Source organism: Myiozetetes cayanensis, unplaced genomic scaffold, assembly GCF_022539395.1.
Source record: "Myiozetetes cayanensis isolate MyiCay16 unplaced genomic scaffold, myiCay2020 scf4, whole genome shotgun sequence".
Taxonomy (NCBI): Eukaryota; Metazoa; Chordata; class Aves; order Passeriformes; family Tyrannidae; genus Myiozetetes; species Myiozetetes cayanensis.
The window spans coordinates 24077796-24105134 of NW_026087631.1; the positions used below are offsets into that span (position 1 = coordinate 24077796).

General features: G+C 36.7%; 1 protein-coding gene across 3 annotated transcripts in view; it reads left to right on the forward strand.

Moving 5' to 3' along the window:
* TMEM161B (transmembrane protein 161B) overlaps positions 1 to 19126 on the forward strand; it is a 42195-nt gene extending 23069 nt beyond the window's left edge. For 2 of the 3 annotated variants that reach the window (XM_050328550.1, XM_050328551.1), the window contains exons 6-12: positions 639 to 790; positions 1314 to 1374; positions 3073 to 3213; positions 6578 to 6691; positions 7808 to 7982; positions 10037 to 10133; positions 10922 to 19126. In XM_050328550.1, coding sequence (XP_050184507.1) covers positions 639 to 790; positions 1314 to 1374; positions 3073 to 3213; positions 6578 to 6691; positions 7808 to 7982; positions 10037 to 10133; positions 10922 to 11196 — 1015 coding nt within the window. In that variant the 3' untranslated portion in view covers positions 11197 to 19126. The remainder of the gene's footprint in view (positions 1 to 638; positions 791 to 1313; positions 1375 to 3072; positions 3214 to 6577; positions 6692 to 7807; positions 7983 to 10036; positions 10134 to 10921) is intronic. The other variant, XM_050328552.1, reaches the window with a different exon arrangement.
* Positions 19127 to 27339: the final 8213 nt, after the last annotated feature.

Below are 27339 nucleotides of genomic sequence, written 5' to 3' on the forward strand. Positions count from 1 at the left end.
TGTGGCACTAGGGTTAGATAAAAGCACTTGATATATCATTCCAGTCTGTGTAGGGTTTTAAAGGTTGATTTTGTGTTTCCAAGGTGAGCATGGAATAGATTTTTCTTTTCTAGATAGTACTGAATGTGCTGTTGTGCTACTGTCTGATAGCTGTCAAAAGATGTCAAACATGCACAGATCAGGTGCTTAGGGACATGGTTTAATGATGAACTTGGGGTGTTAGGTTAATAGTTGGACTCAGTGATCTAAAATGTGTTTTCCAATAAAAGTAATTCTATATGTCTGAAAGGAGAGAAATACAAGTTCCATCTTCTCATGTTTTTTATGTTTTCTTATTCTAAGTAAGCCTAGATCAAAACTGTTCCAGAGTAGTGTATTCCTGGCTACCCATTAGGTGATTATTATGCTTTATTGTGTTCTCTAATTTAACCTGAAATTGGCTGAACACATATTACTTTAAAAAAAAAAAAAGGCACACCATAGAACAGCCCTAGTGTAGACGACCAAAATGCAACTTTATAATTCTTAGTTATTTTAGTTGTTACAAGTTATTATAGTTATTACAAGTTGTTATTATATACAAATGGTTATTTAGTTTCTTTATAAACTTAATCTTCCTTGACATTTTTCTTGTGTAGTAAGGTACTGTTTTCATTGACTACCCATTATTTCAAAGTTGAGGATGGAGGTGAAAGATCAGTCTGTGTCACCTTTGGTTTTTTCTTCTTTGTGAAAGCAATGGCGATTCTCATTGTGACAGAAAACTACCTAGAGTTTGGACTGGAATCAGGTAACTCCTTTTTTAGTGTTTGAAGCAGCTCTTGTGATTGCATGATCTGAAAAAATTATTTCCAGCGTTTTTGTGAATATTTGTGTTAAAATGAGTGTTATGTGTCATACACTTCTAAAAAAACTTTGGTTTGGAATGCAGATTTTAAAGACTATTCTGAATAGTTTCCTTGTTTTCTTTTAAATAGTGTAATCTTTGCCTAGTTATTTGTTTTGTTGATTATATTTGCCTTCCAGTTTTACATTTAACCCTTTTTGACTTCCATAACAAAGTGAAGCTCCTTTACTGGAACAGACCAAAAAAATGTTACATTTTTTCATCTTCTTGAAATGAACAAGTATTAGAGATGTTGATAATCAAGTTTTATTGTATTATGGCTAACTAATTAGTACATGAAAAGCTATGCTAGATATGTGAAAAATTGTTTGAAAGATGACCTTTTACCTAGCATTTTATTTCCAAAAAGGAAATAAAATTATTCTGCATTTGTACTGTAATAAAATAAATATATGTGTCTCTGCAGGTTTCTCAAATTTCTCTGAAAGTGCTATGCAGTTTCTTGAAAAACAAGGTTTGGAATCCCAGTAAGTTTCTGGAAATACATTTATCTGTTTTATGTAGGCATTTATAACTGAATCACTTAGATTTTCTTAACAAGCATTTGACTTGCATGTTTTGCTCTTGTACATGGTTATAATATCTACAATAATGGGAAGAGGTGGCTTAATGAAAAGAATCTGTCAGTACCCAAAAGTAACTGAAGGTGCATTAGTGTTTTCTTTTTAATACAGAGGTGGTTTCTGACATTGTGATTGTAGCTCATAAGATTCAAAACTGTAAATGGTTTTCCATGGTCTTTCTCTTCAGCTTTGCATGGATTGTTTAAAATAGGTGATAGATGTTTTTTACCATTCCTATGGCACTCAAGAGGGTGAGTGTGCAAAAGCTACATATGGAGTTTGAGAAAATTGGCATTAGGAATAAATTTTGCTGTTCAGTCTTGGTTTTGGGTTGTAGTAATGTGCTCCTATCAGGCAAAAACATCTGCTTGCTACAGGATCTCAAAGTTTTGTACAGTCTGTTGGAGGAACATGCTATAGCTTTGTGATGTTACATAAATACACAATCACTGTCTCAGATAGCCTTTGTTTATTGAAAAATGGATTTCTGTCACAGTTGTTTCCATATACATGTGCTCTAAAATTTATGGGGCATTTCATCACTGGGAGCACAACTTTGAATTTCTTACTTGGTAGGTGTCAAGTATCATGCAGAAGCCATGGGATATCTTTATTTTTGAAGAACAGAAGTTTCCTTAGATTAGCATCATTTATGAATAAACTCATGGGAAATCTGTAATGGAATCTCATGTGTTTCTTAGCGTTTCTTTCTTCTGCTTTCCTAAGCTATTGCAGGTTCACTAACTTCTGTATTAATTTTCATTTTCAGTGTTTAGTTTTAAACTTTTGCAGTGCTATAAAATTGCTGTTTATAGTTGCAATTGAGTGGATGATGGTGTCTCTTGGTAGTTTATATGACATAGATTAAGAAAGAATTTGAAACACAAGATCTGGTTTTGTTTCTCTTTAATCTGTTAGTTACCTGTCACTTGTTTTTTTGTTGTTGTTGTTGTTTGGGGGGGCGTACTTGTTTGTGTTTTTTTTTCTTTGTGTGATCCAGTGTTTGTTGATTTTGTAATTAACTCTGTAATTTGGTTGATCCTGAAAATATTTTCTGTAATTTTTTTTATATACTATGTTAATCACTTGGAAGAGACATGTAAATGGGCACATGCATGTTTTGGATAAATTTGTGAAAAGCTGCAGGAATAACAGTTTGATAGAGCTTTTTAATGAATAATGGTAGAATGAAGTATCCATTTTGTCTTTGACCAGTTAAGCTGGTATCTGTTCCTCTCTTAAAAATGTAGTCCTTAAAATCATTTTATTAGCTATTCCTGTTATATGATTTGTTGTTACTTACAATATAAAATTACTCTTTTTCTTTTCTGCTAACAAATTAACATCTTATGGGCAGTAGCTTAGGTTTTCTGTTTTACTAGGAAATAAATAGGTGACTTGGTTGGGTTTTGAAATGATTTTTTTTTTTAATTTGAGCTTCTGATTGGTTTGTAATAATGCTGGTATTCCAGAGTAAGACTGTAGAATATTGTTGGCTTTTTTATTAAATGTTAGATACTGTTGAGTTGAAAGTAGTCTCTGATACCCTCATCCCCCAAATTCCTCCCCAAGAAAATGCTTATTTCCTTTCTTTTCTTTTAGGGGTCCTGTGTCTAAACTAACCTTCAAATTGTTCCTGGCTGTTCTGTGTTCACTTATTGGTGCTTTTTTGACATTCCCTGGCTTGCGACTGGCTCAAATGCATCTGGATGCTCTGAATTTAGCAACAGAAAAAATAACACAGTAAGAGAAAATATATGCAAATAGGTATATGCTACTCAATCTTTAAATCTTTTATATCTGAAAATAAACAAAGCAAACTATTCCAACAAGAAGGTAGTGACTAAGACTTCTGTTGCTGCGTGCTTTTCATATCTTGAGCAGACTTGCCACCTGCCTCTTTCTGCTCAACCTGTGCTCTGCCAGTCTGTTACAGTCTTTGCCTTGTAATTAGAGCCCAATTAAAGGAGCTTTTCCTTCCTCCTGCAAGAGCTCCACCATGAATGTCTCTGTGTTCAGCTTTCATTCCCCCATCATTTCCTTCAGGAAGTAAAAGTGCAACCACAGACTTTTTTTTCCCTCCCCCACCTCCAGGTGGGCATTGTGCCTTTAATCAGTCTAGTGTAGGATACAGTGCAAAAATGACCCATAATATTTAATAGGGGTCAGATGTAAATATCAGTTTAAATGAATATTTTCATTTTCAGTCATTCTTGAGTTTGGTGGTAAAATGTTTTCTCCATTTTCACTATTTCTCTTCAGCATTCTCTGGTTGAGGGTGAAAATCCAAATGTCTTTCACAGATCTTGATGTTTTATACACGATAATGGCAGATTCTGCAACATTGGCCATTGTGGCTACTTAGTCTGGTCAGTTTCCTAAGAGAACCATTATGTTTTCTGATAGGAAAATTATTTTTGTTCTTTACCGTCAGAAATTCCCATCTTAAAATTAATCTGTTTGTTATGGGTCCTTTGCACTTGGTAAATTCATAAGCAAGTACACTGTGTTATACTGGCACTCTGTGTAGTTGTCCAGCTACAGCTGCGAGCTGTTGGCTTGTTGTATGTGCTGTTAAATTTCTCTCTGTGTGTAGACTGTGACTTGAGTCACTTCCTAATCTGTTCTTTTCACCTAGACAAAGTTCTTAGTTTTCAGTTTTTATGATTCTCAATATTTTAAAATTTCTTATGCCTTTTCTAAAGTATTCTTTAGTTTTCTAACATTTTCCTTGATCTGTGGACATTGCATCCTAGGCAGAAATGTAAACTCTCTGAAACAAAAGTCCATTAATCAATACCTAAAAGGCCAATTAATATTCACTAGAATGTGGTTATGAAAAAATAAACCTCCCTAGCTTCATGTTTAGAGGATATTGGAACTGATTGTTAAAGATAACTTTATGCAACACAAAGCTAGTTATTTTCAAAAGTCTACCTATACTTTGACTATTCAACGGGAAAAATGATGATTAGTGGATTCGAACTTGGTCAGATATCAATATAATCTGGTAATGAAATTACAAACAAAGAATCATTGTCAAATGATAGGTTCTAATAGGCCTGGAGACCATTACTTGCCCTTAGTGATATGTTTCTATCAATGAGTACATCATTTATTGACTGTAGTTTTTTGACAGTGACTAAAGGGGTGCTGTAAATGAGAATGACATGTCACTGATACGAAGCTCTCTAATGTGGTTGCAGGAAAACCATTTATCTCTGGAATAAAATGCATAGCCTACTTAAAAAAGCAAACAAGCAAACAAAAGCAAAGCAAAACCAACAAAAAACTAATCCCAAAAACAAACCAAAAAGCTAAACAAGTTCCTAAAACTGTCCAAAAAACCCACCAGCTACCAATGTCCCCCAAAACCCAACACAAACCCACAAAACTAAACAACCCAAAAAAGGCCCAACACAAAATCCTATTTCTTTACCGAATGAAACACCTAACTTACAGGGAATATTGACCAAATAAGGCCCAAAAACTTGAAGGTTAATGATTAAGTACCACTTCGCTAATATGTACAAAATTATTAATGTGATTCTTTTAGGGAGTAAGTTTGTTGTTTTGGGTAAACAGAATAAAAATCATCTGGTGTCCCTTTTGGTTTTAATAGCTCTTTGATTTCCTTTTTTCCCCCTTTAGCAGCAGTATTCTTTCCTGCATATATTTGGAGTCTTCTTAACCAGCTTGTATCATTTTTGTATATGTTCCTTTGTATACATTCCTCTTTTACCAGAGTCTGCTTCAGGAGTCTTTCAGCCTTTCTGTCTGTACTTGAAAAAAACCCCACAACCAAAGCAAAAAAAACCCCCCATAAACCAAAAAACAACAAAAATCCAAACAAACAAAAAACCCCCAACAAAAACCCAAACCCAAAACAAACAAAAAAAATCCAAAGAGGTGATTTTAACCACGGTTTGTCACATTCCAGTCCATTAACTCAGTAGGATCTCTTAAATAAGTAGAAGTTCAGGTATAAGGCTTCCACAGTGTAATGAAATGCTTAGGACAGTTCTTTGATGACGTTTTGTTCCCTAGCAACACTAAATAGCTATCAGGGCTTGTTTCTTCATCTAAAATCAATGATTTAAATGTATATGATAACATCTTCTGAAACTTGCCAACATTTTAATGGTTTTAGGAAGCTGATAGTTTTCAATCAGTGAGGTCTTGTGTTCTTTAGAACAACTTTTGATTACTTTGTTTTTTTCTAGAGTGTAGAAGCACTGTGGTGGAGGTGGAAGTATAAACAACCTGATTCTATTAGTGAGGAGGCATTGCACTACCAAACCCACCATATCTCTCCAATTGTTTTAATTTAAGTAATTAAAAACGATTGGGATATGGCGTTTATAAATGAAGAAGGATATTAATTTCAGGAAAAGCTCCAGAAAACTAGATCCCCTTTTAAAATTCTTCTGTTTTGTACTCAAAGATCACAAATGATTACTACTTTTATTTCAGCTGTACAGTTTCATACAATACTTTTAAGAGGAAAAAACTGTGCTGGCTTTTTTGGCTTTTTTCTTTGGTCTGAGTATCTTTAATTGAATGTAAGTACCAAGTTCTATTTAGTCAGGGTTCCTAAATAAAAATATTCATTAAACTGTGAAACCTGACCTGTAAGAACTGTTTCTCCTGGTCTATATAGGTAATGGAAGTTAATCTGAGAAGGTTTTTAATAAAGCAAAAAATAGTAATATAGCAGCATATTCCCCATTATTATCTGAGATGCTGAGTTTCTAAATTAAAACTGTAATAGCGGTTGCAGTTTGGTGTTAGGCCATCATATAAAAATTTTCAACAACTGTCTTTTACTACAGTGTGGCATAGTGTGTGGAATTCCTTTGGTTGGATTGTTTGCGATAAATATTCCAAGAGCACTTTTTAGAAGCCTGATCTGGTGTGATTTCACAATATTGGTATTACTGTTTTGTTGAAATGTAAGTCATGCCTATAAAATAGGGAAGCAATTTTCTTATTTGTCTTTCTCTTTAATTTTAAAATTAAGATCTCTCCTTTTGAATCCATACACCCTGTTCAACAATATGGTGATTATTTTTGTTTAATAACTTCCTCTTTTTTTTTCTTCTTTCAGAACATTGCTACACATAAACTTCTTGGCACCTTTATTTATGGTTCTACTGTGGGTAAAACCAATCACTAAGGACTACATCATGAACCCCCCTTTGGGCAAAGAGAGCATTCCTTTGTAAGAGTCCCTTTAAAAATTCTTTCTGGGGTATTGAGAACAAAATCATGTCTAAGTAGTGTTCTTTGATAGTCATAGGAATATGAAAGACTTAAAATATGATAGCATCTGCTGTCTAAGGTATTTTGGAAGGTGCTTGAAGAGCTTCTGTTGTTTCAGAAGAATGAGAATTCATTGCAGAATGTTGAATGTTAAGGTGGTGGTTCCCAAAAAGCTGCTGTCTTCTGACATCTGCTTGGCAGTGTTGGGTTGTTCTTTGTAGGGATGGAATACCATCTCATTACTACCTTCTGGAACCTTGTATGTTACATATTGATGTGGGAGAGATCAGTGTTTCGCAGAAGACAGTTGAGATCTGTTGGCATGAGAACGGAGCTAGGCATTTTGTCTTAAGATCTACATGTAGACAAAATGCATATGAAATTGGTAGCTAAAATACTAAAAACATAAAAGGTGAAAGAATTTTCAAGAAGAGTGGTATCTGAAATTAATATTGTATAATTAGTATAGGTGATTGTCATTGTCACAATTAGTCTAGTTCAAAATAGTGGTATTCAAATAGACTTGAAGCAGATATGATTAGCTGACACATTTCTTGCTTTCTAGAGCTGAGATACACTTCTAAGGTGGTTCTGTTATATAAAACATCACAAATGTACATATTTTGTGCATCTGTTTTGTTCCTTGGTTTATCTTAAAATGAGGGTTGAGCGACCTCATGCAACTGGAGTACCCACTTACTGTTCAATACTGTGTCTGAAAACCTGTATTATCTGCATGATATTGAGTTTTAATGTCCTGCCTTTGTTACTCAGAATTTAGGCACTTAAGAACTGTTCTTGTTTACAGATAAATGAATACTAATTTGGATCTAATGCTGTAATAGGGTTACTGAGAAGTAGCAGGAGGTAGAAGCAGAAGCCAAAGTGAATATTACTTACAAGTGAACTTCATAACTGTAGATTGTGTGTTAACTATTTTTGACACTTTGCCTCAAGATTTCTTTACAGGTGATGCAAACAAAAAATTGTAGCCTTTAATAAAAGTAGGTGGCCCTTGGAAAAAGTAAGTGGCCTTTGAAAAACAACATCATCCTTTTTTTTTTTTTATCCACAGAATGTCAGAAGATACGTTTGACACTGTCAGGTTATGGATTATAATCCTGTTGTGCGCTTTGCGGTTGGCTATGATGCGCCATCATTTGCAGGCCTACCTGAATTTAGCCCAGAAAAGTGTGGATCAGATGAAAAAGGAAGCTGGCAGAATAAGTATGGTTGATTTACAGAAAATGGTAGGTATGGTTGGCACTAAGGTTACATATTTGGAGTACTCTGACTGTGCAAATGTTTTTTTTTCCAGCTGGTTGCATGTTCTGTGGTAGAAAAGCTGAAATCCAGATGAAGCTTCTTAGACTATATGTCCTATAAAAATAGCACCATTACAGAGAAATTCTACAAACCAAAAATACGGAGAGATGTATCATCTGTATTATGCACATGGCTTCTCCAGGTTGTTTGGAAGTTGTTATAAAAGATCCCTTCAGATGTGTTGTGATGTGTAACTGCAACATGGGAAAGAAAAGGTTGAATTTAGATAGAAGGGTAAAATATTGTTATGAACTATTATTTTAAAGTTGAGGGGAAATTTATGATAAGGAGGTTATATTTTGGAATAAAATAAGAGATGTTTAATTCTGTCAAACCACTCTCAAGTGCACTTTCCTAGTTAAAAAATTGCCTAACTTATTGTGGACAAGGCAAGATTTCTTAGATGTACTTTTTTTTTTATTTTTTTTTTAAAGAAGAATGAAGAAGTATGTCACGAACAAATGAAGGAGTAGAATGGTGTTGTGTGTTACCTACAAAATAAACTTAATTTTCTAGCATTGCATGATCGTGCTGCCTGTTGATCCTACTGAGTTGGAGTGTTGCAGGAGGAATATTAAAGTATACTGTAAGACAAAGACTCTCTCCTAGGATTGTCATTGTTACTTTTGGTTATACTAAGTATCTGCAGGTCCTAAGTGGACTATGCAGTAGTTATTTACAAATGAAATGGCTACAAATTTGCTTCAGAAAAAAAATTAGAAAATACAAGTAACAGCAACTGATTAGGACAGAACTGTCCCAGTTGCTGTAAATGCTTATTTTTGGGAATTTTAATCCTGTCCAAAAAACAGTAACGTCTTCTCTGTGTGGCATTTCCAAAATCCATTTATCCAGTGTCTTCATATCTTCTCTTTGAGAAGGCCATAGTCACTAGATCTAGTCTTGTCTTAAGCAATCATGTCTGCTTTACCTTTTTTTGAAATTTCTACCAGTAAATTCTCTTCTATCTGTCATTCTACAGTGATCATTACTTTTAATTTATTTTGTCATCTTCCATCAATTTTCTAACAATATTTTTTGTCTCATGCTTTTTCTTCTGTTACTGTTATACTACTTTTTCTTCTCATGTTAGTATTTTGATACTTTGTCATTATGAAGCCTTTTGAGGTTTTAGAGGTATTTCCAAAAATGTCATGTCTGCCTTCATCATTTTTGCCACCCTGCATTCTGTTCTTTTCTAAAACCCAATTAGCTTTATTTCATTGCTTGCTTGCTATTGATTTTGTTACTTTTCTTCCTTCTTTATTCGGTCTAGTCTTTTAGGTCAATAGTGTATATAAGATATGTAATGTAACAATCTTGAGAAAAATGGAACAGATTGAGAGCAGAGGAAGGGATTTCAATGAGCCATTGTGTATATCTAAAATAAAGATCATTTAAATGCCGTTATTGGTCAACTACTAATGAAAAATCATCTTGTCATTGTTTTTAACATAATGGTTCACAGTTCACAGTTCGAAGTTTTAAAAATATCTTGCTTTTGGAAAGAGACTGCAATATTAATCAAACTTCCATTTACTTTTTATGAGGCTTTGGACTGTGACTATTACTTCATTTTTGAAATAGGATTTAGTTTGTAAGTCATTGGGAACTTTAAAAACTAAACATTTAGTTTTGTTTCTGGCTATTGAAATAGGAATCTTTGATGGTATGCAATTTGCAGAAGCCAAATTGATTCTCTTTGTTTTAACAGAACTGATACTTCTAATTATTTCTTTTCAGCTCTTCCTCTCAGATTTGTAAATGTCCTGAAACTAGAGTTCATTGTAGGGATTTCTTCTTGAGGTCTTTTGAACACAGTAGGTCACATGGCAAGACGTGTTAGAAAACTCTTATAACAGCTTTAATGCAGAAGTACTGGTGTTTTTTTAGTAAATTCTTTTTACTAGACATGGTCATAGGGATTTGCTTTACTCAGCCTGGACTCATGAATTTTACTCTCTTCTGTTTTTCCCAGGTGGCTCGGGTATTCTATTATCTTTGTGTAATTGCACTGCAGTATGTTGCACCATTGGTAATGCTCCTTCACACAACTCTGCTCTTGAAAACACTAGGTAGGCAAAACTGGATCAACAAAAACATGTTCAGTTTAACGCCTTACTAAAGAGAGTTAGAATATATGGGTAGGACTTGCAATACAGAAACACGCTGTAGTTTCCTGCACTTTAAAACATTCATGTGTGGCTTTAAAGCAGTTTTTTCATTGCTGCTTTTGATATCTTTCAAATATATACTAATTTATTATTGAAAAATTGTGTAATAAAACTAATTAAGCTTTTTACTTCCATTGAAATATTTATCTTTTAAGAAGTATTCTAAAAGTGAGCTGTATATTTAACTGTTGGTTTAACTTCATGAGCATATCTTAAAGGTTTTTTTTTCAGCTTTTTTAGCTTTAGTAGGCTTTTCGATTGGGAATTATGAAATATGGGGTTCAACCCCCACCCCTCTTTTTCTTGTGAGAGATGACTTCCACAGCCTGCCATGCGGTCATGACATTCTTTTTTGCAAAAAGGCAGTAGAAGGAGATAGGCTTTAATAGGCTGTGATTCATTTTGTTCTGGAGTAGACATCTATACCTGGTGAGATGAATTGTACCCAAGACTTACAGGGGTCCCAAGGCAGCTACATTGCAGGATGCGAAAAGGAAAGGTGAATCCTACCCCAGTAGTTTACTCGTATGACCAGGAAACCATACTGATGAATACAGTTAGTATTTACTAAGTTACAGAAAGTTAACATTTTAATGTATGTGTTAAAAATACATCTAAAATGATCTGTTGAGTGATAGAAGTAGTAGAACTTAATTTTATAAAAATCTGTTATTCGTTTCTTTTTACAGGTAATTATTCCTGGGGCATCTACCCAGAACTGAATTCTGACACTCCAGTAGAAAACAGTCTTCCCAGTTCTGTTTCTTCTGAGTCTCCACCTGCTGATGGAAAGATGAAAGTAACAGTAGTACAAATAACCATGGCTTTGGGAAGTCTAAAGAATATTTTCACTCCTCTCCTGTTCCGGGGACTCCTGTCTTTCCTCACCTGGTGGATTGCTGCTTGCCTTTTTTCTACAAGCCTTTTTGGGCTCTTCTATCACCAGTACCTGACTGTGGCATGAACAGGTCAACTGACAAAGCAAGTGTGAGGTCAAATGCTAGATACAAACCCAGGTACCCAAGAGGAGTTGAAGAGAAAAGAAAACTATATATGAAGAGAAAACATATCATAATTGTTTTTAAGCACTTCCTCTGTGTTCTCAGGGTGAATAATCTTAAAATGTTTAAAATCACAACTGGGTTTGTTATTTTTGTTACCCAAATGGTAGGTAACTAATTGAATTATAGTATTGGGACAGACTGACATTATTGTGTGATAGATGGTGGTAAGCATGCTGAAATGATGCGACCTCTGAGTATCTTGGTTTCCATAAACAGCAAGCCAGCCTCAAAAATTTGTGTTTTACACGTTGAAGTCAGTGACTGAACTGCATTCAAAGGGTACTGGTTATAGTGATGGTGGCTGCCTATCGATTTAAGTCTTGAAACTGAGCCATACTATGAAAGGAGAAAGAGGGGATTTAAAAAAATTAATTCTGTTGGATAGCTATTGATCACTTTTCTCCATGAAAAATGAAATAATCCAACAGGACAGGAGAGATACTGTATATTACAGTAAGGAAAGTTGTATAAAATTTAAATTTAACAGGAGTAGATGTATGTACCTGACAGGTATTGCTGCCTACATATTTTGCAGGCATGCTTGTGCAGTAAGAAGAGAGTTATAACAAATATATTATTTCAGTCCCTGCAGTCATTTTGGAGTAATGGCCATCTGTATTGGTGCTAATACTGATCCACAGATTCCATCTGGATCTTTTAAATTTCTTCTTTTGAGCTAGTAGATAAATTCCATTGAATACACAAAATAGTAGAAAATAATTAGTGACAACAATCAAACCTTTCAAAACAAAACAGTTTAATCCTGCTGACTGAGAGTGTATGTATATGTGTAATGTGCATATAAATATATATTATATATTAAATATATAATATATATGAAGTTATAAAATATGGAATCTTTATTTTAAATTACTGAATGTATCTTACAGGGCCGTGGGAGAGGGATGTATGTGTATCTAGTAATTTCAAGATCCCTTTTGAAATGAAAATTAAATTTTTTTTGGAAGTTCAGTTGAAAGGGCTATTTGTTTTTGGTGCCTCTTCAGAGGTACTCAGCTATACTAAAGAACTTACACTGTCTTGGAAGAAATGATCTGCTTAAACTGTTAATCTTGAAATTTCTGCTCTGTCAGATCATCATCTTTTGCCACTTTAATCTGTGTTAACTTGGCCATGTAATAAGAGTTAATAGATCTTGTCTCCAGAAATAGATTTTCTGTATAATAAAACAGCTATATAGTAAGGAGGAGCAAAGCATTAACTTTGCAAGTTTTGCTTACATAGAGGGATAAATTCCAAGTATAAAACCATTGACAGTTTTTCAGATGTTTTGTGTAATTGCAAAACAGAAAGGGGATTTATATGCAGTAGCTTTTTTTAAACAGTTAATATTACACTTTGCAGAGGTCAGTGGGTTTTTTAACTAATACTAGCTGTTTTTATGTTACTGTTCTTTTTCTCTTGAATTTGTGTACAGCTTTTGCATATAATAATCATTTATAAATGGAAAAGGTTAACTAAATATTTAATATGTAGCAAACCTACCATATGGGAAAACAAACTCAATGAATGCAGAAAATCAAGAATTTAAACTGGTGATAAACTATCTTACTGTGTTGAATGCCTTTTAAGTTATTTATTAGTTTATTAAACTGTGTTTAGTGATACGGGGGAAGATTTGTGTACACCAGCCAATACCTACCGCATGCATTCGGGATGTCTGAGAACACCTTGCATGATGCTACTGGTTTCAGCTCAGTGTAGTATTTCAGTGTGACTGGTGCTGCAAGCTTTGTTGTTTTCACACCAGCTTTTTGTAACTAATGGGGACAAAGGCTTAACTGTGAATTGGCCTAAAGAATAATATTTGACTTTATAGATTCAGATCTTAAAACATTCCTAGGAAGTACCTTTCAGATGAACGGTAGAATTACAAAATATGACAGGTCCAGCAATACTGGACTTCCTTATTAGTTCAAGATATATCATTACTAATAGAATTAACAAGGCCAGCTTTTAAGTTAGAATTAGGTGTTCAATGCTAATCCTTTGTTCAGGAAAATAAAACAATGTAAGTGCAATTTGGTTTGGATAGTGAACTTGGCTGAAGACTCTCACTATGTAGGAGATGTAACCTGTTGTTGCAGCCTGAAGGAGTAAATTTTATATAATGGAGAATACTTCAAAATAATGTTCAACATCAGAGTTTCTGTTGGCATAGTTATTTATTCTGCAAGCTTATAAGCACAAGTGAACTGTAGTTATATAGTATCGAATTCAGCAAAGGCAGTGAGTAGATCATGTAGCTGAGCTTCACAGAGCTTTTGCTGAGAGCTCATGCTGTCTTGCTATTCCAACGTCACACTGATCACAATGAAAAATAGGCACCTGGATGTTGCTAACATTAAGATCAATGCTTCTAGCCATTGCTGTTCCATTGTTCTGCAGAACTGAGTGGCTGACCTTCTGGTCAGCAGTCTGATCTGAGTGGGAGATGGTCTTTCATTGGATCCATTTAATCCTTACATGAATCCAGGAGGCTTATGAAAAACTAAAATAAGCCTTTAAAATGTGAAGTGACAGTGAAACTAGAGGGCCTGTATTGCTAACATTTTGAGCAATTATGAGATATACTTAAAAATGTCTTTTGGGATTGTTACTTTAATAGTCCTGACTTCCATATATATTATGTAAGGTTCAAAGCAGTATCTGCTCACTTCTTTAGTAAGTTCTTTTAAAAGAGTAGCTAACAAATTCTTTCTTCTTTTGTTTCATGGAGATCTTTTATCAGCACCTGGGAGTGAAGGGAAAGCATCTTGCAAAAGTGGAAAAACAAGTAGAATCTGACTGAAAGCTTGATAGTTTTTATTCAGGTTTCTGACACATTTTATCTTGCTTTTTCCCCAATGCTTAATCATAGAATTCTAGAATGGTTTGGGTTGGAATGGACCTTAAGAGTCTTCTTATTCTAACCCCCCTGCCATGGGCAATGGCACCAAACCAGGTCACTCCAAGCCCCATCAAACTTGATCTTGAACACTTCCAGGGATGGGGCATCCACAGTTTCCCTGGGGAACCTGTGCCAGTGCCTCACCACCATCACAGGGAGCAGTTTCTACCTAACACCTAATGTAAATCTCCCCTCTTTTAATTTAAAACCATTCCCCTTGTCCTGTGACACTCTGCCTGTGTAAAAAGTTGTTCTCCCTATTTTTTATAAGCCCAGTTTAGTACTGGAAGGCCGCAGCGAGGTCTCCCTTAATTTCTGAGAGATGTAAAGCTGAAATGTGCCTTTGGCAAATAATCCATATTTGTTTATTTCTTCAGTTCAAACCTCCCTTTCTCGGTGATGTGACTTCTTTAGCTTGACTTTGGTCTCTGATCTACAGTGCTTTCCTGATGTCCCTGCTCAGAACAAACTAGGCTAAATTTAGTTTGGTGTTGTATTTTGACTTCTGTTGTTTTGGTTTAAATTAAGCTATTTTGGAAGGATTAGTTCCTTTAAATAGTTTATATAACTTTGAATTCCAGGTGAAACAAACTTGTTAACCATTGTTTAAACACTGCACTTTTTTAAAGTAGGTCCCTTTAGACAAAGTGTTAAGACAGTGATAAATCCAAGTCTTCCAGTAAGCTCAGGGAGGTCCCAGATCTAACACCTGGGCTATTTCTGAGTTAAAAGAAGTTGATTAGAAAAAGGAGAATAAATTATAGCAAGTCTATTCTTCCACTTCATAGGTGAGATTCTCAGGCAGCACTTGTCCTCTGAGATACTTTCTCAAGCTATAGGATTTGCCAGTTTTTGAGGTCTCTTTAGCCACACATTTTTTTCCTCTTCCAGAATTCTCTTGCATAAGAATCAACAGATTAAATAACGGGGAAAAACAGGTTGTATTGGTACAAGAGGACATAATTGTACAGAGCAACATACTTAGAAAAAATTAATTTTGGTGGCAGTTGTTGTTCTCCTCCTTTGAGTCACAAGTACTGCAAAATGGTGGATTCTTCCTTGGGTTTTGAAAAAATGCCACGAAGATACATCAACACAATTACATAACATAATCTCACTCTATGTAAAGGTTAGCGAGTACAGAAATTTCAGCTACCTTCAAAGGAACAATTCAGTGTTGTACTTGGTTACAGTAACTACATCTAAGTGGTAGTAGGGGTCTTGGATGTATCACATAGAAAATTTAATGTGATCTTAAAGCTGTCAGAAGACTCTGCAAGGTAAAAGGCCTTATGCCTCTTTATTCTCAAAACTGTGCATTTTACAGAGAAGATTTTGATCAATTTTTAAATACTATCTTCCTGCTTTATCACATGACACAATGTGCACATTTATTTGACAGACACAACCCCTTCCCTCCCAGACTTAACCCCACAGTTTGTCACTATAAAGTAACTATATAGTTCTAGTTAAGGTTTAAGAATTAAATGCACGGAGAAAACGGAAATCTTGAATGAGAATGAGGCCAAAGAAAATTATGTGTTCTCTTGGGGATATCTTTCTATTATGGCTGAGCAAAATCTAATGGAGGAAGGCAACAGCAGGTTATTTGTATCCTAAATCAAATATTAAATGTGAATCTTTACCATTATGAGTAAGACTGTTATTTTTAGCATCTGCAGCCTAAATCTCAAATGGCGAGCTAAGAGCAATATTTTGACCTCACTGATATTTACTCTAAAGAGCATCTAGGCAACAAGTTTCTGAGGCCAAATGTCTGATCTTGTTAAGCAGGCTGGTGCTGCATGGCTGGTCTGTGTTTTGGGGTGATTTTTGTGCAAGTGCTTCTTTTGGAAGGTTTGCCATGCTTTGTGACTTGTGCAGCACTTGCAGTGAAGTGGATGGCATGTCTCTTCTCCACCCCTGAATATTAAACTAAGAGATCTTTCTCCTCTGGGTGAGATCGTGAGGCCAAGATGTTATTTCCAGGCTGCTTTTACTGACATCTGTATATGCTGCACTCAACTTTTTCCAGTCTCTCACTGTGGACTGCCAGGAGAATAATTCTGCACTGGACGTTGTTTTGCATGCCAGTGTGTAAGTATTTTTATAACTTTGATTTCAATGGCGTTTTTAATGAAAATTATTTTTAATCCTAACACCATGGATCATACTTTCATTTTTTAAATTAATATCAGTGCCTGCAACTAGAAGTCAAACACTTCTACACTAATTTTTTTTAAACTTGATGTCCATACTGAAGTATTCACAAGTATACAGTTTTATATCGAAGTGCAAAAACCACCTGTAAATACCAAACTTCTCCATATGATCACACGTCAGTCAAGAACCTTGATTTATATTTGCAGCATTTCTCTCATAAGTATGCTATCCATGTGAGTGCTCTTTATAAAACACACATTTCAGTAGAGTTTTGAGTAGCTTTTTACGAACTCCTTAATGGTAGGTCATTACTGTTTTATAATGCTGCAAAATACTTTTTAAAACCTGGCTTAAAATTTTTGTGCTTAAAGTCAACCTTGTTCTCTCTATTCATAGTAATTCAGCCTCCCATACATGTTCTAAGCTTCAAGAATACATATTTATAGTATTTTTGATAAAAACCTGGGATGAAGAAAAATGCACCAAAAAATTGTATTTCATAATTACCCATGTAGTTCATACCCATGTCATGATGTGCCAACAAACAGTTTTTATTTTTCCTGTCTTTGGTCATTCCTTTGTCCCATTGTTAACAATCTTGCATATTTTCAGTATGTCAGGTTTACTAGGAGGGATATACATCGAGAAATACTCTAATGTTTCAGTCTTCCCATTTATGTGAGCAAATATTAACGTAAAGATTTCTCATAAGGTAGACTTGTTACAAATTGCACAGGGAACATCCTCCGAGTTGTAAATATTTTACTTTAAATATGTCTCTTTGTTGCTGGGAACACACAAATTCAGTGTTGTTGTTCTGTTAATAGTTTGGTGTTTTTTTTTTTTTTTTTTTTGTCTTTTAAGTGAAAAGCACATAATACTTTCTACTCTACAACAAACCTAAGATGAAAAGACTCCCCTCCCTTCATTTCAGTATTTGACAAACGGGAAAGACTCTAATATTATTTATGTAAATTCTAGCTTCCTCTTATTGCTACATTACTGTTAAAATCCAATTTTTATAGTTACAGCTTTAAAAGTACTAAGACTGTCATGCCTCACAGCGAAGATGGTGTCAAGTGGCATTTGCTTTATATTGATCTGGTATTGCATTACCTGCTGCTTCAAAACAACTTGCCTCCTATACTTTTAGAGGTTCATCAGGATCTGTGAACAGGAGAGTGCAGCACATGTTGGAAAAGCTCTATTTTCGGTTCAGATTTTTTGGCTTTGTTTTTAGTGGCGTGGATAATACTTAGGTACAATTACTGCAAATAATAAACAACCTCCAGTAACATTGCATTCTTTTTGTACACTGTAAAGTGCCTAATCATGGGTGATCCTGCTAGCCCTGCCGTTTGCTGTGAAATTGTTTCCATACAGTTTTTTGGCATATGTAATGTCCGTTTGTGGTTTTGAATTATTACACAGTGGAGGCAAAGAAGATTTTGAAGAAATATTATCCATTCCTGTTACTTAAATGGTAATCTAACAGCTTTGCCCATATCTAACTGGTAATTTAACACCCTGCTGCCACCTGTGCACTGTGTTTCTGGTTTTATGATTGAGAGAGGATTTACAAGATTCTGAAAGGTTGACTTACAAGTTTTGTAGTGACACCCTGGGTGTTAATTATACCCCAGTTGTGCAGGCACATGGGTGACTTCCTCCAGGTAAGTTGTTCTGCTTGAGCTCAGAAAGGCTACTCTGAAGTTCACAGAGTCTGTATGGATTCAGAGCACAAAGAGTACCAAGTGTAGTATGGCTGACTGACACCAAGCAAATCAGCTCCAGAAAGTTACACTTGGTACCCTTTTGTAGAATACTGTTAGGGTATTGAAGAGGGAAACCACCCTTACCTTTCAATTGCTTCTCCACCTCCAAGAATGCAAGAACTGAAGGTGGAACCTGCCTGCTCTGGTTCAGCAGGGAAATTAAACAAGTGAGGAAACATCAGGTGCCTGCTCCTGAGTTAATTATGCATTCTAAATGTGAAGTGCTTCTAAGTTGAGATGGTGTTGCCAATTCAAATCTACCAAAGGAAGCCTTTTTCCAAGAGAGGCTTAAAACAGCATGTTGAGCTTTTAGCTCTAAAATGTGGCTGTAGCAATCCACTGTATGTAGTACACTGTTGGGGAAAACTTGTTCTAGTAAGCTTGCTAAACATTTCCTTACACTATTTATAAGAAATCACATTACTTTTTTTACTGTAGAGCATTTAAGAAGCTGGTTTTGTCTTGCTCAGGCAGCATTTTATATAAATGTGAAAATAGTAAGGATTGGTTTGTCATCTAAATGCCTAAATCCCTTTAACAACAGTCAGTTTTGCAAAGTCGAAGCAAGGTTATACTTTCTTACTCCCTTTTCATTGTGCCGAAATGTTATAGTTTAACTTTGCTTTTATAATGCACACATTATTAAAATTAATTTTATATCTATTAGTTGTTAATGGTAATACCACAGCAAATCTACGAGAAACTGTGATATCTGCTGTATATCAACTGGCCCCATCAACTTGCTTGCCTTTGTAAAGCATTGATCCATGTTGGACATTTAATGTCTACTGCAGTGATGCTCTTATAGTATTTTAGTATCCCTACATGTACTCTGCATGTCTTGCACTTGTGCACTGTAAAAGACTGTTTTACAGTACTTTAGGTTGAAAAAACCCCTTTCATTATTTTATATAGTATTTCCCATATCCAAAATAGGACAATTTCTAAAGCCAAAGATCAATAAATGTTTATTGTCTATCAGTGTGATTTTTTTTTCCTATTTTGTGTGATACATGCCACTTTTTATCAACTTTTGCAAAATCTCCAAAGAGCATATGATAACCAGGCTTTTTATCAGTTTCTCTACCAGTCTGAGTTGATGCTTCTTTTAGAAATAATTGAGTAGACCATTTATCCCTTTCTTCTTTGGAGTATAGCAGAATAAACAATTTTCTATTATCATGTGAACAGCAATCTACCCTCAAGAAACCACTTACAGATTTCATATGAATGTTTTCAGTTTTGAGTGTTTCACAGTCTAAATTTGGGAACAGTTTCTGAGGAAAAGATTCACTATACATCATGGTGAGTGGAAGAAATTCTGAGTTTCCCTGTACACTCGCAGAATTTGTCACTTTTCTTCTTGACTGCCACCCTTCCTAGCAGAAAATCACTTAGGGGTTGTATTTGCTTCTTACAAAAAGAAATACGTTTAAAAACATTACATGGTCTCTTCTATGTGTTTCATCCTAACAATACTAAGAAGGACTATGCTTAATAACATCTTGTAACTTTTGGTTTGTTTTTTTATTTTTGGAATATCACATTTGATTATGCATGCATTTACTTTCCATATGTGCAGCACATGCAAATGAATGATGCCAACGTTGCTCAGATAGTTTTGCAGCAGTAGAAGAAAAATTCCTTGAGAAAACATCCTCCTCTAACCTAAAACCAAAGACCCCTTCACTTACAGGCATCAGTCATGTTGCAGAGATAAGTGTCCCACAGTCCTAAGAAGAGCTAGTCTTGATTGTGTCAGTGGTGATTTGAAAGTGTTCAATGCATTTGAGCTGTGGGTCCACCTCCTGAAAGTGATCAGTCTCAGATAACACGGTGAGTTTATAATCATGGTTAAGAGGTTAATAAGCTCTGGTGGGAGATCTGCTTGCGTCTCAGAAACCAGCTCAGACTTCAGTTTTCTCTGTGCATCCTGCAGCTTGAGGTTGCCCTTGGACTCTGCAATCCCCAGGACTTTGCAATAGAATGGTTGTTTAGCCCCCCAAAAATGGTGAAAACCTTGGCAGTGTGCTGATGGAATGAAAGCAAGCCTTGAATTTCAAGGATTGTAATGATTTAAAAGGTCTTTAGCAAGGAAAACCAGCAAAACTGATCCCATGCAAGCATGCATGATTCACTGCAATAGCCTAGGAACTGCCCAATTTTTTGAAATGTTTTAGCAGAGTATGTTCTGTGGTAGAGGAAGGCCTGAAAGTGTACTCCAGCTAAGAGGGCAAGCATCTGGTACCTGTCCTGTGCTGGCTGGTCTAGGAAGGGCTGAGAAAATGTTAAAGTTGCTGGTTTGATTTGGATTTTATGAAGAATTTTCAAAGAAGGTACAATATGGTTATTGTTTCTTGCCTCCTTAATAGGCTATTACCTGGTGGACTGGAAAATGAATGCAGCAGAGACTGGGAGATGATTCTTTTGGAGGACTATTCATTCTAAATCTGCATTAAGAAATCAAAATTAATTTGTTATTCTGGAGCTGAGGATTAGTGTTTTGCAATCCTGTTGGGTCTGGGGGAAGGTCAGGTTTTTAGTTTGTGAAATGAGAACCACTCTACAATAATAATATAATAATGGCCAGTCTTCGCGAGCGAAGATCCGGGGAAGGTCTTTCCACCTTCCAGCCTGCGCATTGGATTTTTTTAGGTGAGACACAGTGTGCGCGGAACTGAGCCCACCCTTTAATCCTAAGGTTCATCTGCCGGGGCCAAGCGAGCTTGGACGGTGGCAGCGAGGTCCTTAGGACGTAGGTGGGTTACCTTTAAGGGCTAACGAGCCCCACCTGCCCAGGAGTGGCCCTGACCGGGAATCGAACCCGGGTCTCCGCGGTGATAGCGCGGCGCCTTTACCACTAGACCACCAGGGGCTACCACTCTACAATATGTCTCCCTTTAAAGCAGTTGGGAAAATAAAGCATCCTTCTCTCTGAATTATGAGGTTCACAAGCTGCTTTCAGTGGTTCTGAATAACCAACCCATCATGTTCCTCTCACCTGTCAAATCTGAAAGCAGCTTTTCTACAAGGGTAGAACTTCTGTGATTTCCTGAAATGCTCATTTTTATAGAATTAGGGGGTAGAGCATGTAGCAGTTGTGCATATGTCAGAAACTAAAAGAATTAAGGCACTTAGTTGGATTTAGGCTGATCTTTTAGCATCAGAGATGTCTAATTGCTTCCCATTCATTGGTGTTACATTGTGAATAGGGCAGACTTGCAAGTTTTCCTTGTAAAATCCAGTTTTCTTTTTTGAGTGAGCATATGTTTTGGTATCAGCCTGACAAGAAGAGTGAAATACAAAAATCTTCAGCCCAAACATCTGTAGCTTGTCCTGATTGCCGGTTTCCCTCTCCTCATGTTCTTGGAGTGGGATTAAGCTGTTGATGCCATTTTGCAGACAGAATGAGCTCACAGAATTGGGAAAGGGGTGACAGGGAGCAACAACAGCTGAATAATATGTCAAAGAATTTGGGCAGCAATTTGCAGAATGAAAGATACAGAAAGCAGTTCTTCTGAAAAGGGATTTGCTGGCCCCAGGAAAGCACAATGTGATTATCTTTCAGTTCAATGCACAATGCTGGAATCCATCTGGAATATGGGGATTGAATGTCCCTCATTAAAAAACAAAGGGCAGGTTGGAGATGATGTGTAGTGCAGGACAAACAGGACCAATGACATAAAACTATACTGTGGCATGTGTTGCTTTTCATGTGAAAACCTGGGAAAACTGGAGCACTTAAGGACTAAAAAAAAATTATTTTTAGTTAGAAATGTAAAAAAAACCTCTGCAAAGTTATCAAGGGAAAATTCAGAGGTACCTTAGCATGGAAAAAACCCATTCAGAGGTACCTTAACATGGAAAAACCCCATGCATCTAATCTTAGAGGAAGATAGAACAGGAACCAGAGACTGGAACCTGACATTAGATAAATTACAGGAGTAGTAAATGTTGTTTTAACAGTGTCACTATTTGCATTTCAGCTTGAAGCAGTGAATTCTCCAGAGCATGGTCTTCGTGTGTAGGGTGTAGTGGGCGAGCAAGTTGTTGCTCTAGTACTACAAAGGCAATTAACAAAAACTAAAGGAACCGGGGGATCAACGACTAAACCACTGTTTAATTCAGTTTTATTCTAAGAACTGGAATTTTGGAACTTTTGTATTGACAGTGCTGTGGCTGCTTTTCCACATGAAAAATTTATTTGACACAAACTATGCGTAGACATTTTTTTATATTGCATTGGTTTTAATGATTTAAGAAAGTTGTAAAAGATTTTAAAATTAAAGAAGTGGTAATGTAAATTTGAAAATAACAAGATAGAAACTAAGGAAATGGGAATGTTTTATCTGTCTCAAGGCGTAATGATATTTTAGAAAGGAAAACTTTCTCTTACAATTCTTGTTCTAAATGCTGCTGAATGGAACTCCACTGAGCACAGTTTTTAGCTGCAGAGTGGTGTTTTCACTGCAGCAACCTCCACAGGTGCCTCCTATGTCCCCCCATGGATACATCAGGCCAGCCAGCCGAGGAACATTTATTTACCATCTCTCTCTGCATCCTATATTTGTGTCCTCCTCCCCCACAGAGGGACATCAGGCACATATGCTCCCACACCTATCTGTAATTACAGATTTACGCAACTCTTACTCACCCTTTGTATACTCATACAGACTACCACTGTGTGCTCCCCTCCTAGATGATCATCTTCCACATTTTAATTGGATAGTGCTTTTAATGTATATCACAATGTCATGGATTTGCCAACCAGCACCCCACCCTGGGGCTGAAAATAGTTTTTCCAGGTGGATTTCTGGAGCAAAGCCAATCAAAAGTTTAAGTAATGCCTCTGCCAATTACACACTTAAGAAAACGGAAGAGAAGCTGCAGAAGAAATTAGGAGCCATGTAGGGGAGGCAGCAGGCGCCAGGTGTGAGCCAGGCCCTCCTCTTTGCCCCGGCCCTGGGCCAGGGGCAGGTGTGGCACTGAAGCCCCCCTGACTGACACCTCTTAACAGAGTGGAGGAAAGAACTCTAGAGAAAAAAAACTGCTGCAGAAGGACAGCCAGGCAGAGAGAGAGCTCAGCCTCCACGGTCAACACTGGCAGCTGGAGGAGAGAGAAGAGAGTCCCGAGGAAGAGGTGGGGGGGGGGCTCCTCTCCCCTTCTCTCTCCCTTCAGCAGGGAAAGGACTGAAAACTAAAACCCCCTGCCATCTGTGGAAGATTACTGAGTGAGGAGACCCCCTGCAGCTCATGAAGGAGTCCGTGCTGAAGCAGGTGAATGCATGTGAGTGCACAAGAAAGCTGTGACCCTGTGGGAGACCTAAGATGAAACAGAGTCCTGCTGGAGACCTGTGGCCCATGGAGAGAGAGACCTATGCTGGAGCAAGTCGTGCAGGGTAGGGCTTGTGATCCCAGTGAGGGATCCATGCTGGTGCTGCTGAATTTGTGACCCTGAGGGACAGCAGAGAATTGGAAGAACTGCTGCCCCAAGGTGGACTCACACTAGAGAGGTCCATCAAGGACCATCTCTCATGAGGAGGGACCCCACAAGAAATGGACTCAAAAAGCCATTACCCCTTGTATTTGTGGTGAAGACTATGGTGAGGCAAGTGTCCCCTTGCAATCCGTGGAGGACCCCACAAGGCCTGGGTAACCCCCAGCCTCCGGTCTTAGCCCAGGAGGGGGTAGGCCCAGCCCTGAGGTCGACACAGAAGAGAGAGAGAAAAAAAGACAGTTCCAGCTGCCACCAATTGGAGCTGTCGTCCTAGAGACAATAGAAGAAGAACTTTCAAGTGCTGCAAAATTATTTAGAAGATCTGTAGCTCTAGATAGGAAAAGAGACTGCTTCTCCTCCTAAGCTGATACAAGGGGGGAGGGGTATTTCTGTAAATACATAGCACTTTTGCCTAGTTAGAATTTTTGTATATATAGTTCCTTAGTTTTTATCTTGCTAGTAATAAATCCTAATATTATTCTACCCACATCAGATCTCTTTTGTCTGCATAAACCTTCTCTCAACTTATAGCAATTGTGTGGGAGTGAGAGAAAATTGACCCAAAGTAAACCCAGGACACACGATTAGCTTTGCTTGTTGTTTTGCAACAACTTGGCAACCCTGGCTCTTACCTGGCTGTTGTGGTTTCACCTCAACTGGCTGTGAGGCCCTGCACAGCCACCTGCTCACTACCCCACCAGCAGGATCGGGGAGAGAATCAGAAGGGTAAAAACTACAAAACTCGTGGGTTGAGATAAAGACAGTTTAATATGGAAAGCAAAAGCCATGCCAAACAAAGCCAAACAAGGAATTAATTCACTGATTCCTGTGGGCAGGGAGGTACTCAGCCATTGCCAGGAGAGCAGAGCCCCATCACACGTAATGGCTACTCAGGAAGACAAACACCATCACTCTAAATGCACCCCATGCTATTACACCTTCTTTCCCCCAGTTTATATACTGAGCATGATGTCATAGGGGTCTGGAATATCCCTTTGGTCAGTTTGGGTCACCTGTCATGCCTATGTTTCCTCCCAGCCTCCCATGTGGTCCCAACTTCCTTGCCAGCATGGCAGTACGAGAAGCAGAAAAGGCCTTGGCTCTGTGTAAACCCTCCTCAGCAATAACAAAAACATCCCTATATTATAAAACCTGTGTTCAACACAAATCCAAAGCACAGCCCCATACTAGCCACTCTGAAGAAAATTACCTCAGCTGAAAATTGCACATCTGGATATTTGATAATTCTCAGATCCTTTTAGGCAGTGCTGTTGCAAGACAATTATTTCTTTTTTCTTTTTTATAGTTTTTTCATTTTTTTATAGTGTAGTACTTGGCATTTTGTTGTGTTTATTTAAAAAAAAATATTAATTTCAACCCATTTCTCCAGTGTATCAAGGTTAACTTCAAATTCAAATGAATTATAACTTGGGTACATTAGGCTTAACATGTTTTCTACACAAGCATGCGAGCATCATACAATCGTAGAATAGTTTGGGCTAGAATGGACCTTTAAAAATTATCTAGTCCATCCTCCGAGATGTTAAGAAAAATATTGAAGTGTATTGTTCTCACAGGAGTGTGTGCATACATGCATTATACATATGTTTACATCTATGTGTTTTTATATATAAACACCACTCCCATGGCGATCAGCACTCAAGCACTCCTGAATGAATACATCTAACTTTTCTAAATATTTCTTAGTCTTTTTTTTCTGTATCCTGGCCTGCCACTGTGAAAAACAAACAAAAGAAGAGAATTCCAGCAGCTTGTTTAATTTCCCTCTTAAGAATGAGCTATTAATTTTCATTCTTATTTCCACTGTCCCTTAGATGTTCTTAGGTTTCTTGGTTTTGTCCCTGTCTGCCTGTTGTAGATTTTCTTATGCTTCCTCTTACTTGTTTGCTGTTGTCTGCTTTTGTTCTGAGTTTGGTTATGAAAGAAATCCAGCTTTGTTCTTGTTCTGATTCTATTTTTCCTTCCATGTTATCATTTCTCCTATCCATTGTTATTTATCATCTCTCTTAACTCGCACTAGAAAAGTCACTTTTTTTATAGAAAGAGCTGTTGAAAGATTTAAAACACACTTAGGTCACCCCACAGCATAAATTTATCATTTTGGGAAAGCTTGTAAAGTCCAGCTTTGCTACCTTTTGTAAAAATGTCCATTGTCTGGCAGCTCCACAAGTCCCTGATGTTTGCATCTATACAAAACAGAGTTATTCTAAACTTACGGAAAAAGGATTTTTATTTCAGAATTAATAGTTACTTTCAGTTATGCTTTATACTTTTTAACAGATTTTGATTAACAAAATGCTTTCAGTCTGTGTTCTCATAACTTCCCAAGGAACTTAAGGAGCTTGTAAGTGTTTTCTGTCTGTTGCAGAGCAATATCAAGAAAGGCAGCAGCCTTCTGTGTAAAGCATTAAATAGAAATAAATATGCCCAAAGTCAGCTGCTGATGCCTGTGATGCAGAGTTATGCTAAACAGAGCAGCTCTTCAGGGCAGGAAGAAGTACCCTGAAAGTTGGCCTATTTGCATAAGTGGATTTAGCAGTATTTCTGCTTTTTAACAAACAAATTAGGTTATGTTAACATCAGTCTGAAATACAGTGAAATAAGTTTTGAAATGGTCAGGGCACATGTTGCTTAAATAAAATGTATTTTTTCAATATATGTTTAGTCTCTCCAGTCCAGTTTTTACATCCATCTTCAGTTTCCTTTTATTCTACTACATAAAATAGTAGAAGGTTCATTTTTTGCAAGCTCTTTACTGAGAGAGGGATATTACATCTTAGAAAATGACTATGCTAAGCTTTTCACATAGACTTAACAAATAAAAAACTAACTTTTAAGATGTGTTTTAAACTATTTAAAAATTACTTGACTAGATTTCATGGTTGTAGTACCTCTTTAGCCTGTCTGCTGTCTGGTGAAAAATTAAATGCAAGATGGGAAGAGAGGGGTAGAATCTGAATGGTGAAAAATAACCACTGTTGGTGCATCTGAGAAATGATCACTATGCAAATGACCTTTCCTTTAGGAAATTTTAAAATAATTAAATCACTTTAATATACTTCTAGCAGGCCATTCAATTAAAAGGGTTTTAAAATTAAGTTTCCGCTGCTGAACAAACAATAATTGCAATTGAATTGCAATTATTGCAATGAATCTGAATTAGTAATGTAAATAGTTTATTTGGTGGGTAAATGTTAGACCACTACATGGTTAGAAACGTGGAGAGAGAGTTTTACAGGGTGAAGTGTTCAAGCCTGTCTACCTCAGCAGGAGGAGAGGTCCCCTGTGTGGAGGCCCTGGTCTTTTTTTGCTAAGACTTTTTTAAAACTTGGGCCTCTGTCTAACTGGCTAAGCAGAAGCACATTGATACTGGGTTTAGATGGAGCAGTGTTGAGCCCAGTGTGAATCCCAATTGAATTCTCCTTAATTTTCCCCCATAAAAAGTCACCCTTCAGGTGAGGGCTGGACATTGCCCAAAGGATGAGGAGTTATCCAGGACACAGCAGGTTCTACTATGTCCTGGGGAGAGATGGGTTTGAGATCCGTCATGGTCATCTGAGAGTTATTTCAGTTCTATTTCATGTAGTACATGTGGTTCCTTTTCACAGGACTGGTTTTGAACTCTTGAGATACCTGAGAACTGTTATGCACTTACTTTTGTCAGCATTTTCTTCTT